The sequence below is a fragment of the Pyxicephalus adspersus genome, chromosome 12 (assembly GCF_032062135.1).
Source record: "Pyxicephalus adspersus chromosome 12, UCB_Pads_2.0, whole genome shotgun sequence".
Taxonomy (NCBI): domain Eukaryota; kingdom Metazoa; phylum Chordata; class Amphibia; order Anura; family Pyxicephalidae; genus Pyxicephalus; species Pyxicephalus adspersus.
The window spans coordinates 34756-52876 of record NC_092869.1 but is presented as its reverse complement, the minus strand read 5'-3'; the positions used below and the strand labels follow the sequence as shown (position 1 = coordinate 52876).

At 41.6% G+C, this 18121-nt stretch overlaps 2 protein-coding genes across 2 annotated transcripts in view; both read right to left on the bottom strand.

The window, feature by feature from the left end:
• NECTIN4 (nectin cell adhesion molecule 4) overlaps positions 1 to 6879 on the bottom strand; it is a 29043-nt gene extending 22164 nt beyond the window's left edge. Inside the window, exon 1 of the mRNA XM_072427897.1 lies at positions 6792 to 6879. Coding sequence (XP_072283998.1) covers positions 6792 to 6879 — 88 coding nt within the window. The remainder of the gene's footprint in view (positions 1 to 6791) is intronic.
• Positions 6880 to 8560: 1681 nt separating this feature from the next.
• LOC140341939 (lens fiber membrane intrinsic protein-like) overlaps positions 8561 to 18121 on the bottom strand; it is a 14137-nt gene continuing 4576 nt past the window's right edge. Inside the window, exons 2-5 of the mRNA XM_072427896.1 lie at positions 17450 to 17658; positions 16794 to 16934; positions 9146 to 9280; positions 8561 to 8932 (exon numbers count right to left, since the gene is read on the bottom strand). Coding sequence (XP_072283997.1) covers positions 8865 to 8932; positions 9146 to 9280; positions 16794 to 16934; positions 17450 to 17624 — 519 coding nt within the window. The 5' untranslated portion in view covers positions 17625 to 17658 and the 3' untranslated portion in view covers positions 8561 to 8864. The remainder of the gene's footprint in view (positions 8933 to 9145; positions 9281 to 16793; positions 16935 to 17449; positions 17659 to 18121) is intronic.

Here is an 18121-nt window from a genome sequence, read left to right as displayed (position 1 = left end):
ATACCTATTGGTACAAGAGAGTAGACTTTGATGCAGAGTTTCCTCCATGCCACCCATATCTTATGATACATAGATGGATTTAATAACTCACAACAATTAGCAGATGTCATTGTGTGTACGTGTGTGTAAAGATCTGATTTTCTCCGATCATACTATGTAACCCACCAATAGCTTCTGAGTGACCATTGGATGCTGGGAGAGTTATTAGCAGACCAATGAAAGCAGAACAGAGCCTAAAAAGTCGTTGTCACCCGATTCACCCAAATTGTCACCCAATTCATTGCAAATCTGCTAGTTGTATATAGGAACCTGGTACCATGAGAATATTTTATTCCCGAATACCACTCCAAGAAAAAGTATTTGTAATGTTTTTTTATTTATATTGCTTTCTAAGCTGCTTTGTCTGCTTGTTCCAGAGAATATGATACACATAAAATATACATGTGGGACATTGCTGAGCCTATAGAATGGACAACATGGAGTTTTCTCTGTTATAACGAATGTCATCTGTGCAACACGACAACAACGCCAGGAACAAAAGAGAAAGGAAATCTCCCCCTGGCTACAATCAAGCAAATGGACAAAACACGAGTGATATCTGACTTTTATCGGATTTCCTGACGCATCAGATCAGACTGCACCTGTCTGTAGTCACCATTCTACCCTACAATGCTCTGTAGTAAAATAGAAATGGAGGACAATGTAGCCAATCTCAAAACATTCACCACAAAGATGCCTTTTCACTTTGTACCACCCAGCACCATAATGGACAGATGTCCCCAGACCTAGGTGACCCATCAGCATTGTAATAGGTGCACATCTCTACAAATTGCAGAGCTATGATTCATTTGTTGAGCCAATCTTTGTACACATTTTATACACAGTTTTATTCACTCAACAAACACTTGCTTAGCTAATAAAGGAAATACGGCTGCATGAATAGAGATATGTGTTTGGTACACATGTTCAGTGGACTGCAATATATGAAGCTGAATGCACATGGGAAATTAACATCACCAGAAATAAATGTTCACACCACATGTGTGTATTCTGTACGTATACTCCCAGCTCCAGAGTTGTCTTCAATGACTTCCACCAACAGTGACCATTAGGATATCTGATATGCCGGCACATTTCATCAGGGTTAGGACCTGGCTTAGAAATGTCAAGCACTTTATAAAATATAAGAGTGAAAACAGCCCAAATAAATACCTCGCCCATTTGTTTTACAGCCACTCCCGCTGTAATCCTGATTTCATCTTTCAGCTGATGTTTGGCAATAATATAAAATGGCAATGATTTCCGTGCTGATGAAGGAATATGTAAGTGAATTTCATCTGATTTATCTGCTTATAGATGACTGTGACAAGTGAGTAGTAAAAGTGAATTGTTTATAGTCAGCATTGTGACCTTTCATGCTCCTCACACACTTCTTACCCCCAATGCTTGTGTGGATCCTATATTGTAAGGTAATAAGACATATGTCAGTATGAGTACATGACCAGAGACCCCCGAGTGATGTATTACCTTCACTGACTGCGTACTGACATAATGCATGCCATCCTATCTGCCCAATGATTCCAGTAGTTCATGCTATCAGTATGTCTTTGTGTGGGTACTTAGTTATTATATGTCCCTATATACTATGTGTAGATATGTTTATTTATATAAAGTATAACATTTAGTAACTGGACCACTAACTTAGACATATCGGTGAAAAGGGTTGTGCTTTTCATTTTTGTGGGAGATGAAGGGCAGGTGAAATCTACAACTAAAATAACTATCAGACTACACCGGACTACAACTTCATAAGGCTACAAGACACCAGATTACCAATATATGTAAAAGTAAAAATTAGCCATTTAAACTGATTACATTCTTTGTGATATTATTTGCAGAATGATGATAACCGTGGCTGAGAAATCTAAAGGAACAATGCCAGGTACAATGATAGAATTGCTGGCAAGGTGAAGACACCAGCAATAAAGCTGTGATAATAAATTACTAAAAGACAAGGGAGGGATGGGAACTTGTCTGACAGGTGGGGGGACATTACAAAAGGTCTTATTTCTTGTTATGCCATGAATTGCCTTTTCATAATGGTGGGATTGTTCTCATTCATTTGGACCATTGGCCCCCCCAGCAGTGCTTTTTCTTTACAATTATAGTTTACAATCTATGGGGGGCAAGGTAAGTCTAATCTACCAGTGTACAGGGACTGATGGCACACAAATAAAGCATACAGATATATTTTATTTATAAATCTATATATATCTTCGAGTTATTATAGATAATTGGTGGTCTGTATGGAATATTATGCTAATTAGATGTCTTCCATGTAAACGGTATCATTTAATATTAGTAGAGTCCACTATCCCAGTTTATTAAGCAATACAGCAGGGTAGTGTAACTGGTCGTTTATAAACACAACAAACAATAGGAAAGGGTGTTGCTGGGTCGGGCCCCAAACTGGAGTGTTGAATAACAAAACAATGATGAGCAATGAAGGTGGAGTCCGCTCATGAAGTGAATGAAGCTCAGTATGTGGGTGGCAGCCAGAGAGGTGAAAATATTCTCCAAAGATATTATCAGTATATCCATATAATGCATAGAATTCATAAACCCTGAACATCACTAGTCATTATTTTACCATTCTAACCACCAAATGACCATTATAGCCTCCCTCCATCACAATTCCATCATCTCTTCATGATCCAACATCCTACAATCATTATTCCACTGTCTCAATAAAATTCCCACTAAACACATGATTATTCTTCCACCTGAAATCATTCAGCAACCTTTCCATTATTCCCTCACCTTTATCATCATTCTGGAATGTTTTATTCCATTTCATTATCTCATTTTCCTCTCCTAGTGACTTTGTCGCTGAGAGTCGTAAAAAATATAAATGCTACCATGGATTTCAGTAAAAGTTTATCATGCCACAACCCAACAATAGAATTTGATATACAACAGAGACAAATGCTCATAAATAGCTTATAGGGATTTTATTTTGGCATTACCAAACATTTATTTATCTAAAAGAACATATTTCTTAAATACATAGTTTAACATTTGTTCTTTTCATGTTCTGTCCTCCCATGATTCCATTCTAAATCACTTTATTCTGCCTTCTATTCCTCCAAATACATATCTCTCATCATCATATTCCCATAAATGAATGTCCAAGCATTCAGTCAGCCCATCACAAAATCCCACATTTCTGCTCTAATATTGGTAGTACAATAACCCCCATCATGTTGGTATCCCATACCCATCACCATTTATCCTCGTGTTCTCATTTCCTCATCACAATGTCTCACTCATCTTCTTACCATCCAATTCTTTCCATCACATTTCTAATATTCCCATTATCCCATTACTTTAGCCTTCAATTCTCCAGCATTCCCAGTGTCATTCCATGTTAGCACTCTCTCATTTTTCTGTCATATTATTTTGTCATCCTCCTATCATATATGTCTCCATAATCCCTTTCACTTTACCTTCTAATCCTGCCATCATCTGTCTTACTGTACTCCCATGATGTTATCATTCCATCTTCCAACAAACACAAGAACAGATCACTCATTTCTCTGTGGCAATGTGAATTAGTGGATATTCACATAGGTACCACTGCAGGTATGTTTGGTTGGTTTGGTAACAATTGTAAGCTGGAAACTTAGCATGGCTGTCCAATCACCAAACTCAGGAGAAGGACAGCAAGGAAGCCAGTATTCTCAAAAATAAAACATTTTATGTTCCCATTCCAATGGTAGACAGTTTTCAGATTGTTCATCTTTATCTAAACTCCATTGGATGCCCATGAGAAGCCTTGAAAGAAGATTGTTGGGTTTTCTAGAAGCACATAGCACATACTGTCCTCTATCTCATAAATCCCATGTATCTGCTTCTTTAGGAATACCCTGACATTGTAAAAGTGTTATGAATGTGTTTTCATCAGAATACAGATTATATAACTATATAGAAAATAAAGAAGAAGAATCAAGCCACAGAATGCAAGTAACAAGTTTAGTCTGTGACCCCCCACATGGGCACTTTGGGGAAATGGAATAAACGTATGCAGGTTGACAGTCAGGTAACATCAGTATTGATAATTACTCTGCACGGTGCCCCATAAATAATGCAAATATAGAGAAAACATTATGCAAAGTGCAGAAAGTGTGATAATTCCAGCTGATAGACGTGATAGAAGCAGAGCAGGCCAAGTTTATCTGACCCTCCCTGTCTATTGTAGAATATTTGATGAGTCAATAACAGGAATGGAATGGAAGTTCTGTTTGGAGGGATTAGAATGTTTTCTATTCAGGCCTTTCACTACATGCCATTGCCTCATGTTTGTTTAATTCAGCCAAATACTCGGGGAGACGGAATACGCAGCCAAGTGGAAGTGATACTGGGCACATTATGCCACCCAGCCCTGCTGCTGATCTATGTCACAATCACACCTGAATAGGACGGAGCCGCCTGAGACTCAATCCTTGGGTTCAATTCTAACAGGTAAACAGGTAAGAAGAGCTCTATTACACCTGTATGAGCCTGGACCCCACTAGTAACTGGTGAGGTGGGGTCTTCAGGATCCCAAAATCTGTTTGAGTAGTTGCCCTGGGCAACAACAAATCCTCCTTTATAGGTGTTTGAGAATCCACCTCACAATCATTTATACTAACATTGATATCAGGGGCAGTTGTGAGATACCCTTCTGCCCCATCCCAATACTGACAAAACTCAGCAGACTCTCACAGCTCCTAAACCTTTAATTACAGAGTAAAATAAGGGCTGGAACCTTTTACAAGAATTGCAGCCACATCTGGCATGTTATAAACCTGTGCAGCGTGATCAGAGACTTTGTGACACCAAATGTGTCCTACAGACTTTAGTAGTAATGTCACCCCAGAATTATGAATCACGGTAACACAAGAATGCTTTGTATGTGTGTCACCCCAATTCATTGACATTTCTCAAGAATAACTCTTTGTTTTCCTGCAGATAGTGATACATTGTATAATGTACAGGAGCCCAGGAGCTGAATCCACACAAAGTTTTGGGGAGATGAAAGCAGAGAATTATAGGAGGGTGAGCAGACAGTGCTGTAATAACACTCAGACGTCCCTTTTATATGGGACCAGTATAGGAAAAGTGAACTTCAGAGGAGCAACCAAAGTACGTTCCCATGGCTGTCATCCCGATCAGTCACTACCATGCAGGGAAGACAGCAGAAGAACATAGCAAGTAAACCTGACGAAAATTCTGATCTTCTACCCAGTGAAACATCCTGGGTCAGAAGGACCCTACCCTTACTCCACTGGGTCAGAAGAACCCTAGTCTGGCCCTACTGGGTTAGAAGAACCCTACTCTTCCTCTACTGGGTAAGAAGAACCCTACCCTTTCTCCACTGGGTCAGAAGAACCCTACCCTGGCCCTACTGGGTTAGAAGAACCCTACCCTTCCTCTACTGGGTCAGAAGAACCCTACCCTTACTCTACTGGGTCAGAAAAACCCTGCCCTTGCCCTACTGGGTTATAAGAACTGTACCCTTGCCCTACTGGGTTAGAGAAACCATACCCTTGCCCTACTGGGTTAGAAGAACCCTACCCTTCCTCTACTGGGTCAGAAGAACCCTACTCTGGCCCTACTGGGTTAGAAGAACCCTACCCTTGCCCTACTGGGTTAGAAGAACCATACCCTTGCCCTACTGGGTTAGAGAAACCATACCCTTGCCCTACGGGGTTAGAAGAACCCTACCCTTGCCCTTCTATGTTAGAAGAACCATACCTTCCTCTACTGGGTCAGAAGAACCCTACCATTCCTCTACTGGGTCAGAAGAACCCTACCCTTGCCCTACTGGGTTAGAAGAACCCTACCTTTGCCCTACTGGGTTAGAAAAACCATACCTTTCCTCTACTGGGTCAGAAAAACCCCACCCTTCCTCTACTGGGTCAGAAAAACCCTACCCTTCCTCTACTGGGTCAGAAGAACCCTACCCTTGCTCTACTGGGACAGAAGGACCCTACCCTTGCTCTACTGGGTCATAAGAAACCTACCCTTACTCTACAAGGTCAGAAGATCCATACCATTGCTCTACTGGGTCAAAAGAACCTTACAATTTCCCTAATGGCTCAGAAAAATCCTACTATTGCCCAACAGGGTCAGAGGAACCCTATCTATACTGAACATAAATATGTAAATGCTTTGTTGTGGGTCTCTATTGGTGCAGCAGGGATGAAGATGACAGCCCAATTGCATGTAAAATATTAAAGGCTCCTGTGTTTTCAGGATAATTTCCCTTTAATAAAGTTCTATATAGTGTTTGCCCTGCCCTTCCCCCTTTCTGTATTAGCAGGTTTGGCTGTGTTCTAGTGATGATTACACCTATTTACTAAGTCAAGCCCGGACTGAGGATTTTGCTATTGTCTGTTTATATGGTGAGTGTGCTGATCACCCTCTTAACTTACCCCTCCCAGCCCCCCATATCATATGTGTGGAGTTTGTGGTGACCCCAGAACTTCCTTGCCATCAGCGCCCAATAATTCCAGAATGGGACCACAGATTCCATTGTAGAGACCTCCATAAAGGAGAGATATTCCCGGATCTTTCTAAAAGAGAGGCACCCTAAGACCTCCATATTGAACAGATACCCCCTGATGTGTCTATAGGGAAACCTATCACAACAGCACTTCCTGCAATGTACAGTGGGTACTCCCAGCACACAAACTGGTGGTAATCCCATCTACAGAACTCTGAACACAGATCTGCCATCATTGTCCTACCTGTACAGCAGAAGAGGAGAATCAGAACCCCAACTTGGTGCAAGATCTTAAAGGGCCACAGTGGGCAATGCCAGCGTCCTGAGGACATGGTGCAGTATCTGATGTGAGTGCAGGGCGAGGACTGTGTCACTGTGCTTTCTGTCTGTCTGTAACTACCTGGATTAAGGAACCAGACCGACCAGTTCCTCCAACACAGCCCGAGGAGTGGAAGGGAGGGACAAGTATGACAAATGTACCAACACTTGTGGAAAACGACTTTACTAGCACCCACAGAACATGTCACCCCAGAATACCAATAATGAACCTATTACACCAATATCCGGGGACACAGGATAATATGAGTATCACCCCCATATCCGGGGACACTCCTCTATATGTTGTAGGGTTTGTCCTCTGTATAATATAGGCTGTTAGGTTGGATTGGCCCTAAACAGATTAAAGGATTGGGCCTGAAGTCATTTGTAGGAATGCTGGCGAGGTTTCAGATGCAGCCAGACATGACAACATTTAATACACACAATGCTTTACTAGCAGAGATATTGTGTGCTAGACAAAGCAGCTCTCACTGCACTCAGCGGGACACAAACATGCTCAATGAGTTTCATGACTTTCTATTGATGTGAAATGAAAACAAATAAGTGAAGAATAGAGGATCATCTTCCAGGGTTCAGGTGACTTAACAACTATTATTTGCTTTTTGGCTTCACACACAAATGATTGTTGGCTTGGTGAAGTATAAAGGGGACCTCTGATTTAATTAAAGAATTTCTGTGGAATGAAACAGAAAGTGTTTCACACTACACATCAATCTGGATGAACCATATCCCATTAAAAGGCTACAGCGTGACCTTTTACATACAGATTATCGGGGTGGAGTTCTTCTTTAGGAGAAGGTGACACAATGGGGTTAGTTCCAATTAGGAAGTTTCTGTGTAGTCAGTTTTTGCTTTTTGCAGGTTTAGGGTTGTATACATTAGTTAATAAATCTACAAGCAGCAGAATAAATCTTGACCCAGATCTTTCACAATGGATTGTAAGATAAATTTAGGAATTTGCTACAACATGGCTTCGGTTTTGTTCCTGCGGAGTTTGCAGGGTGTCGGCCTGGAGCTCAGGCGGGTGGAGTTCTCAGGACATGACACATGTTGCTGTCTGAAGTGTAAATAGTGAGCGGGGTTTTCTGGGGTGACTAACTGCTTGTCTGTCCTCAGTTATGATTAATCAGACCAGGCTGGATTTTTTGTCATTTTCTGGTATCTTTATTTTTCCTAAGGGTTCGCTATAAACTAGACGATACAATAGGAAGTCTAAATATAAAACAGCCAAACTGATATTCCCCCAACATTCTCTGGTGAAGCTCTTCCATGCCAGTGATTGATTCACTATGATCAGATTCACTACTTTTTAACTACACCCCAAAAGGCTTGAGGTTTTATTTTTATCCAGGTGGGATGATAGTCTGGCCAAACCAATAATGGATGCCCCAATTCCAGTAAGAGGACCTGTCTGTTCATCCTTCTATTTTACAAGAAAAGGGGTAGACAGTTCATAGTAATAGCCCACACTGGATGGGCAACTTATCTGTCATTTTCAGGGAGATACTTGGCCATTGAGGGTCTACAGACTAACAAACAAAGTCAAATGTTTGGCTCCTGATGCATCACCAGCTGTGTGGTGGGGAAGGTGCTAAAAATCAATATTTTTTTTAAACCCATGCTTACAGCGATTTAATTCCAGACATGAATTGTAACATAAAAATGTATCAGAAAGGCATTTGGCTGGTATATTTTATTGACATTTAGATATTTTCTAGATAATAGCAATATTCCTACTGCAGTCCAATGAGAAGATTCAGGCTATACACAGCCAGTCCATACAGCGGTATAAAAGCGTTGTATTCATAAAATCCAGTTTTTTAAAATACGAAATAGAAAAACAGTGAATTACCAGACAGCAGGGGAAGTAGCATGATCCTCTGCTGATATGCATGACAGGCTGAGCGTGCCATGTTACTACCCACAGGGGCTGGGCCACATATAACAGGTAACAATAGGTACACAAAGGGAAAGGGTCTCATCCACTAGACGCATTGCCCACATCTTGGGGGCTGCTTCTCGCATATGCACAGATATGAAAGATTCCTGGAAACAGAAAACAAAAAGATAAGAAATGTGTTCCCCTCTGTATTTTCCCACAAAATGCATTCAAAAGGAAACATCTCCCAGATTTTCTCATCACTGGAGGTGAACAATAGGACAGTGTGACGGGCATGTAAGAGAATTCAGACAAAGTTCTTTGATGTTATAAAACCACCACATGGGACAAAATGGAAGAATATTTCCCAGTTTTCATACCTGCTGACACTGTAAGAATAATTCCAATCCAGCCCAGAATATACGACCAGGAAAATCTCCAATCAGCATAGCGCTTCCCAAAGAAATTCACTGTCACACCTGTGTATACGGACAAGGCCAGGAGAGCGAAGAACCCTGCAGAGGAAACACTAAGGGTCAAATCTCATTTACATACATAACTTTTTCATTAATAGGATGTGTGCTGATTGGCTAAATCAGTGTTTCTAAACCTTTTTAACATGGGAGAACCCTTGAAATAACTTTCAGGTCTTCAGGGTGTATAATTCTTATATCCACAGATCACAGTACATTAGTGTGGTGGTCACTAGTTAGAATTCCTCTTACATTGCTGGTCAGTGGGAAGAATGTCCTCCTGTACAGATAGCCAAAAGGATATTGGTTGTCACCTATACTGACCCAAGAGGTACAAACTGCTCATTGCTCAAGGAACACTCCTCTGGAGGGCTAAATCCTGTGTGGAAGTGGCTTTGTGAAATGCAGTACAAAGGCCAATATCATTTTCAGTGGCATAGGTTTTTATTTTGCAGCAAAAATTCGTCCAGATTGGAAACACACTTCAGCCCTTCCTGATCTTCATTTCTGACATTGCTTTGTATGTTGCACATCTATTCTTTCTCTTCTGCTGGGAATTGTACTTTTGGAATTATTTAGAACTGCTGCGCAAACCATAGCATTAGTGGTAAAGTACTAGGAGGAGGCAATGGGATTAAGAAGAAAGAAGATCTAGGGCACAAACAACCTCCAATTTTCATACTGGTACAGTACCCACAACAATTTTTCCTGGCACTCCTCCTGACAGCGCACACATGAGTCAGCTCTGCTCCCTTTTGACCCCCCAGGACCTCCTTTCTCCCATAAAAATTCACCACTGTTTGCAGCAGGTTCTCGGGTTCTTGCTGGTTTCTCGAGGTCTGCGCATGCGTGGAAATCAGCGCTTGCGCAGTAACGTTCCACCGAGACGAGTTGCCAATACTTGGCATGGCGGGAGAGGTTTTCGAGTAACTCTTCTCTTTAAAGAAGAGTGAATAAAGCCTGACCAGAAATGTTCTTTAATGAACAGATTCTCTATATTGTATCCACTTAGTGAAAGAGACAGAGGCCTTTGATGTTAATCCAGCAGTGGACGGGCCGTTGCAGCGATTCGGTGACTTTTAGAGATCCAATAGATAGGAAGATGGAAGGATTTCATAAAGGATGGCTGACTCAGTGTCGAAGAAATCGGTATGTTCCACCCCCTTTGAAGGGAAAGTTCTCTTTGGGAAATCCCTGGAAGAAGGTATCCAGGGGGTGACTGGAGAAAGATCAGGTTTGTTACCCCAGAGGCACAGACATCAACCTTTTGGGAGGTCCAACTGGGTACCCAGAGAGAATTTTCGTCTCTACAAGGGAACTAGGTCACGAGAATCCTTTCGGCAACAATGGAGGGGAACTCAGACGTGTATTCATAGGCCAGCCAGTGGTGGAATGTCACAGACAACCAAGACATCAAGCAAACAATTCTGAAGGTGGCTCTACCCGGGTTCTGGAGGTCGGTGCCTGACTTTTTAGGTTTGCAGGAGTGTGGAAACACAAAATCACAGACACTTGGGTAGTATCAGTAGTATTCAAAGGATACCCAAAGGGGCCCCCAAAATCACGTTTCAGAAAAATGCCTCTTCCGAAGGAACATTCAAAAAAGAAAGTTATTTTTTCGTACGTCCAAGAACTGCCAAGATCTCAGGCAGTGATACCCGTCCCGGTATAGGAATGAGTGAAGGGATTCTACGTTTTGGTACAAAAAGCTTTGGGAGATTTTTGTCCAGTTCTGGATTTAACCTCTCCAGCGGTAATCCGGAGTGTGACTCAGGGTGGATTTTATTTGCAAAAAGCGGTAATTCCGAGTCACACTCAGGGTTACTTTAACCCAAAAAAAAACACAATTACCTTGCTCTGTCGCTGTCCCGAGCGCCCTGCTCATCCCCACAGGTCCTGGGAACACTTCCTGCTTTTCTGATCTCTAGCTGCTAACTGCAGAGATCAGCAGGGTTTTGTGTGACGTTGGTGCGGCTGGGATTTAGCGGGGGAAAATTCAAATTCACTTTGCATTGGATTCAATACAAAATAGCTGTATTGAGTCCAATACAAAGAAATATTCATAAAATAAATATATAATTATATATATACATGAAACAAGACATTGTCCTTCCATTTTCAGTTCGGAAAGAACTGTTATGGTGGGAATCGGCACAGAATCTGTCATGAGGTGTATCCTTGGTGAAGGAGAATTGGACGATTGTAACAACAGATACAAGTATAGCAGGTTGGGGAGCACATTAAAACGGACACATGGCCCAGGGGCAATGGTTGGCTCCTTCAACAATCAAATCCAATGTGCCGGAACTCGAAGCAGCTTGGCACGTGCTGAGAACATTCTCCAGTTATCTGTGTTACAAGAAAGTGAAAATCATGACAGACAACAAGACTGCAGTGGCTTACATTTCAACGACTACTTCAGATAGCATCAAAAGTTTTCATCAGCATACCTTCCGGGGAGGCAGAATCAATTAGCGGATACATTAAGCAGCTCATCTCCAGATCCCAAAGGATGGTCCATAAGTCCCAAGTACCTATAGCTAATCTTTCGGCAAAGGGGAACTCCAGTGATCGACTTGATGGCATTACCCAACAACGCACAACTTCCGAGATTCTGTACGAGGTTCGATTGCAGGCAGGCTTGGGCTCAAGATACATTCCCCATCAAGTGGAACTTCCTTCTCCTTTATATATTCCACCACTGATTATGAAGGTTCTCCTGAAGTTAAAGGAAGAAGCAACTTGGGCGATAGTGATTTTACTATATGGGCCGAAGAGGCCTTGGTTCTCCTTAGTGACTCAGATGCTGAGGTCCTCTCCTTGGCCTCTTCTGGACCAGAGAGATTTGTTAATTCAGGGGACTTGGACCAAAGCTCAACCCCTAGATTGGAGGCTGAATGCTTTTTCTATAGAAAAGTAAAGAAACTTTCTCTATTGAGAAAGTAGCAGAAACACTCTTGAAAGCGAGGAAGTCAACAACTAATAAGACCTATTTTAGAGTATGGAAAAGATTCTTTCAGATGTCACAGAAAGAAAGTTTTTCTCTAACAGAACCTACCTCAGCTCAGGTATTGGAGTGTCAGAACTACCATCTCTTTTAATTATCTCTTATTGTTCTGTTTTGGCAGAAAGAGTATATTCCTACCAAAGGTGTCCTCAGCCTTCCACTTAAATTGAGAAGTAGTTTTAGCCTAATGAATTTACCAGATAATGAGGAGGGTGAAAAGAGGATGATTCCGGCAAACTGGACATGGTCCAAATCATTTCCACATATGTACAAGGAACACAAGACTTTAGGAAAATGAATGGCATGTTTGTGTTTCCTAGTTGATCAAAGAGGGGACAAGCTGCCCCTGCGAGAATCATCTCCTTTTGGTATGCCTATTCCCTTATGGGGTAACTACCTCCGCTGAACGAGGGGCATCTCAACTTCATGGGCAACTTGTAAAGCAGCCAGTTGGAAGACGCCCAATACGTTCATCAAACTTTATAGATTGAATGTACGCTCAGACACAGATTCTACATTTGGAGTCTCTGTATTATGGGCAGCCCTGAAATAAATTTGTTATTTTGCAGCAAAATTACTCCCAGAATTTATTTTTCCCTCCCTCAATTAATTGTTGCTATCTACATTCCGTGTGTGCGCTGTCAGGAGGAGTGCCAGGAATCTGGAAAATTGTTATCATACTTACCGAAATTTTCTTTTCCTGGCAACTCCTGACAGCGCAGTTGGCCACCCTCTCTTGTCCTGTGCCAAGGCTTGAGACTGAACCGGCAGGTAAAGAGGTGGGGAATTTTTATGGGACAAAGGTGGTCCTGGGGGCTCAAAAGGGGGTGGAGCTGACCCACATGTGCTCTGTCAGAAGGAGTTGCCAGGAAAGGAAAAATAGGGGAAGGATAATAACAATGTTCCCTAATTGTAGGGGAGTTTATTTTGAAATCTAATAGTGCAATACTATGTATATGGACCAGAGTGAATATGTACAATATATACACAGTAATGTACTGTATGTAGTGACTAGGGGACAACATGTACTGTATTTTGCCGTATATAGAATATATTTACAGTATATTAACCCATATAGAACACATAGTATATCTGTATCTTGATTAATTGTGTTTGTTTTGGCTCTATAGGAAAGAGTTATCCTGGACCCCACATGTACCAGACCTTGGAAGGTGAATGTGTCACTTTTTGTAGCATTGCATAGTGTCACGCTCGTAGAGACAGGACCACTAGGGGGCGCTACGGCTTGCACGGAGGGGGTGTGAGCCCTGAGAAGGGCCAAGGTGCAGAGTCTAAGCAGTAACCAGATTTTCTCCAGAGCTTCTGATGGTGAGGATGTTGCGCGGTGGTTACTGACAGGTGGCGGTCCTTGGGCTCACCAGGGTGGGCAAAACATGGTAATAAATTACAAAGCAGACGGAAAGACGAGGAAGACCGGGGCCGAGGCAGGCAGCAAGCAAGAGAGGTCAGGTCACACGCCAGGGGTCAATAGCAAGGGATCCAGGAGACAGACACCAGTGACACAGGGGCCACTGCGGGCACAGGGAACACAGACACTGGAAGCAACAGGAGGCACAGGTGAGTCAGGGAGATCCACAGGCAGACAGGTACAGCACAGGGAAGTTGGCTGGGAACCAAACAGACTGGACAACGAGGGGTTAGCGCAGGAGCTGGACACAGGAAACACTGGATAAGGCCACAGGTGGACAGGAACTAGCTCATAGAACTAGGGGCCAATGAAGACACGTTGCACGAACACTGAGTGTGAGCCAGGGCTGGTCCGGAGGCTATTTTCTGATTGGCCAGTGGAGTGGGCGGAATTGATAAAGCCTGGAAACAGAGGCACGCCCAGCGTCAGAACTGCCCGCAGGAACAGGTAAGTGTGACACAAAGTATGTACATTAGGACCACTTGGGCATCAGCAACAAATGAGGTGGCAACAAAAAAAATTATTGAGCATGCCATGGTGGTCAGAGTACAGAATACTAATTGAAGGGTAGTCAGTAATGTTCCTAGAACCTTAATGTAAAATTTAGAGGGAGGTTTATATATATATATGAGAATTTCAATCAGCTGAGCTGAATAATTCAAGCAGAGGATATGACAGTGTAACTGCCTACAATCATTCACTGGAGTTCAGCTTTAATTTGGTTTCCACTTATGTGAAGTCCATCTATGTCTAATAGTCCATCTGACACTGAACACATTCCCAGTCATCACATCACAAAGGACAGATACGATGCAATATAATACTTATGCTTTAAATGTAACAGCTTTCCAATGTGAACATGTATAATATAGAGGGCAGAGCTGCAAAACAAATATCATGTTAAACTTTCAATCTTCCACTGTGAATTATCACCTTCCAAGGATTATTTTACTCCATTAAGTGAGCAATCTATATTCCTTCAACCCTTAAATAAATGAAGATATGCTGTGACCACAAAGGGGTTATTCAGTAAATACCCCTCCTAGATACAGCAAGCCATCATGATTCCTAATCTTTGCTTAATTATTATGCAGCTTTATAACTTTCAATAAACTCCTATTCTATGACATTTCACTTTACATTGTTGTTGCCAGTATGGGATAGAATATTGATGCAATGTGAAATGTTCTATATTATTGGATAAAATGAATTTAGAAAGTCCATGAAAAAATGTACTTTGAAGTTTCCCCTGTGAGGTCCCTCCAGTACTGACCTAGAATTGGGGTCTAGATGCTATATCACACCATTCAGTAGTTACCTCCTCCCATGGACTTGCTACAGAACTGTTTGTGTGACTGGTTCTAGTTGTGCTTTGCTGCTCACATATTATATAGAAATCCTGTTTAATAATATGTACTACCTACTTAGCAATTACTGGCCACCGGACCTTTTGATTGATTGGTATGTACACTGCTTTCATGGTCCCTATGGGACTGATTCTTTTAGGCAAAGCTTGCAGTTATCACTACCCTAAGATTCTGAGTGGATTTTGTACTTACACACATTGCTTTCATGCTCCAAGCCAAATATATATCTGCAGCGATGACATTTCCAAATACATTGCTACAGTGATTGTATTCTTACATTAGGATGTGGTTTGGGGCTAAGCATAAGGATAAACTAGAATCTGCTCCATTTGTAGCTATTTAAGATGAACATTGCACCTCTAAATTCAGAAGGGTATAGACTGAGGACTGTACATAACATCTCTGTGGGCTTAATTAGTTTAGGAGTACTGTGCTTTCATTTATAAACAGTCATTAGAATCTGAAGTTACATGGGTATAAATCTTAATGCAGCGTCATGCTTCTGCTTTATAAATGAGTATTTTGTATAAGATGTATACAATGTGCGCTGTATTTCATTAGCCGTGACAACTGTGCTGTAGGATTTTCTGTGCTGGTCAAACTTCAAGGAAAGTATACAAATAAACGTATTGTCATGGCTCTTTGCCATTTTTCAGGTTAATTCCTTATAAAGGTTATATTATTATTTGCAGAAAGTCTGTTATAGCTGCTTCATCCAAGGAGATCTTCACTTTCTACCTTTCCCTTACAATACACTGCCCTAAATCCTAACCGGGTCATTCCAGGGTATCAAAAATGTCCTAAACTAGATGTCCAAGCAGATGTCACCAAGCAGTGTAATTGCATTGACAGTCTTTTCAGTGGCTACAATATAAAAAGAAAAGTTATTTTTCAAACATTGTGAGAGACTTGTGGGGTTCTATGGAAATGGGTAATAGATTAGTATTGCTATTCTTATTGCCAATATTGGCTGGCTTCATAGTGAGCATAGAATTATCAGATTTCCACCTTTCTTTCAGGTCTGTATCTTTTCACATTTCCCCACTCTGGGAGGCTATTGCAAAGGCTTAATACCTCTAAGAAAGCTTCACAAGTTCATATCTAAAAGATTGTGACATGACGCTGTGTAATATGATGGCGCTGTATAAATACTGTGTAATATTAATAATATCCAACCTTTTGCAGTGTCTGCTGCTGAAACCCACCAATGAGATTTGTACTGCCCCTGACTTCTTCCTCCAGTATATCAAATTCTCCACATCCAACCATAATTTTCCAGGTACTGTAAATGCTTGGCATCCATTTCCTAGAATGAGCTGACTATGCTGAATAAAAGGGGTTCAGAGTGTCCTTCCAATAGGTAAATTTTTTGTGCCTGACTTAAAACCAATATTTTGGTCTAATGGAATGGGTATACAATATTGTATGAAGTTTTAGCATGTATGTAACCACATGTTATTGTGACTAACATAACCTGCATATTCTCTCCCTCCAGTGTGCTGACATCTTGTGGATACCTGTCATCAAGGTAGATCATACAACCATACAAACCATGCCGGAACAGCTGCTATGTCTATGTATGTTCTAAATACAGTTTGATAAAATATAAATATATTTATTTTTTTTCAAAAGCAGGTTTTCTAAATGTATGTATATTTCAATATAATAGCACAGATTCTCACATACAATTCTGTTCATGCAAACACTTATATACATTAACTCTATAGGTAAGTCTCCCGACTTAGAACTTACCTGCAACCAGCAATGTGACTCCTGCAGAACGGGTTCTAGCAGACTTGGCCCCGCTGGAGAAAGCGGTGAGGCCCAGGATGATTCCAGCAAAACTGGACAGGATAGATAGCAGCATGAACGCACGCGTGGCATCCCAGAATGCTGAATGCAGAAAAATGGAGAATTAGTGTATGAAAAGAGCCTAATCAACTTTTCTATTTCATGACCTCAAGTCTTGCACATATAAATGAAAGGTTTATTTTTAATGCACTTTTCTTTTGTAGCTCTCCATCAGCAATCTGACCATAGTTTGTAACCATGCTGTTTGCTGGACAGATTGGGGCTGTGTATGGGCGTACTATAAAGTGAATAGTATTTGCAGGGTATTGTAAAGGTGGGGAGACAGGGAAGATCTTACTGGAGCAGACTTACCATGACAAAACTACTTAGGAAGGAAAGGAAAGAGTGCATCGATCCTTTAATGCTGATGCTAGCTGCAGTCCTAACACAGACGCAAAGGGTGGCCACATGCAGACAGATAAGTCCTTAGCTAGTCTTTGCAGGAAATAGGTTATTCGGGCAGCAGTGAATCTGAATGTGAAAGTTTATACAATAGAAGACAAACTTTCATGCCATTAAAGCATACTGTAAATATACATCAGACTTGTGGTACTTACCAACAGTAATGGTATGAGCATGGCATTTTCCTGCCACACAAAACCTCCATAGACCCTGGTTACTCAGACTACCTGAGTATCGATACTGCATCCAAAAATCAGTCGCTGTGGCAACTATGAGCAGAACCAATCCAGAGACTGCGCAGAGCAGACCGCCTCCCATCAAGGTGTACATTTTCAGAGGAGCTGTGCTACTACCTGTCTGCCTTCTGTAAGATGAGAAATAATGAATTACACATTTGATTCTCATTTTAAAATAATACTTTATCACAATAGGCTGCTTACTTGGGAAAAAAAGCATTTCCAGTGTTACTTGCACTCCACCTTAACTTGTGCTTCTGGAGTTAGAAAGGCCAATTTTCAACAAATATCACTACTACCAAATGTACTACAAAAACCACCTCCCCATGTTACCACTCTCTTTCCTTGGCTCTGTATAATGTTGCCCCTGCCACCTTCCACTACCCCCGACCCTGGCACAACAATCACACCAAACACACTATTCACGCAGCTGAGTGCAAGTGGAGAAAATCTCACCCCAACGCTGACTTCATGGACTACAAAGCCCAGCTACAAAGCTTTACCATGGAGCTCACTGTCACCAAGCAAAATTATTTCTCCGCAGTCATTTCCTCTCAAGCCTCCAACCCACGCAACCTCTTCTCTACAATT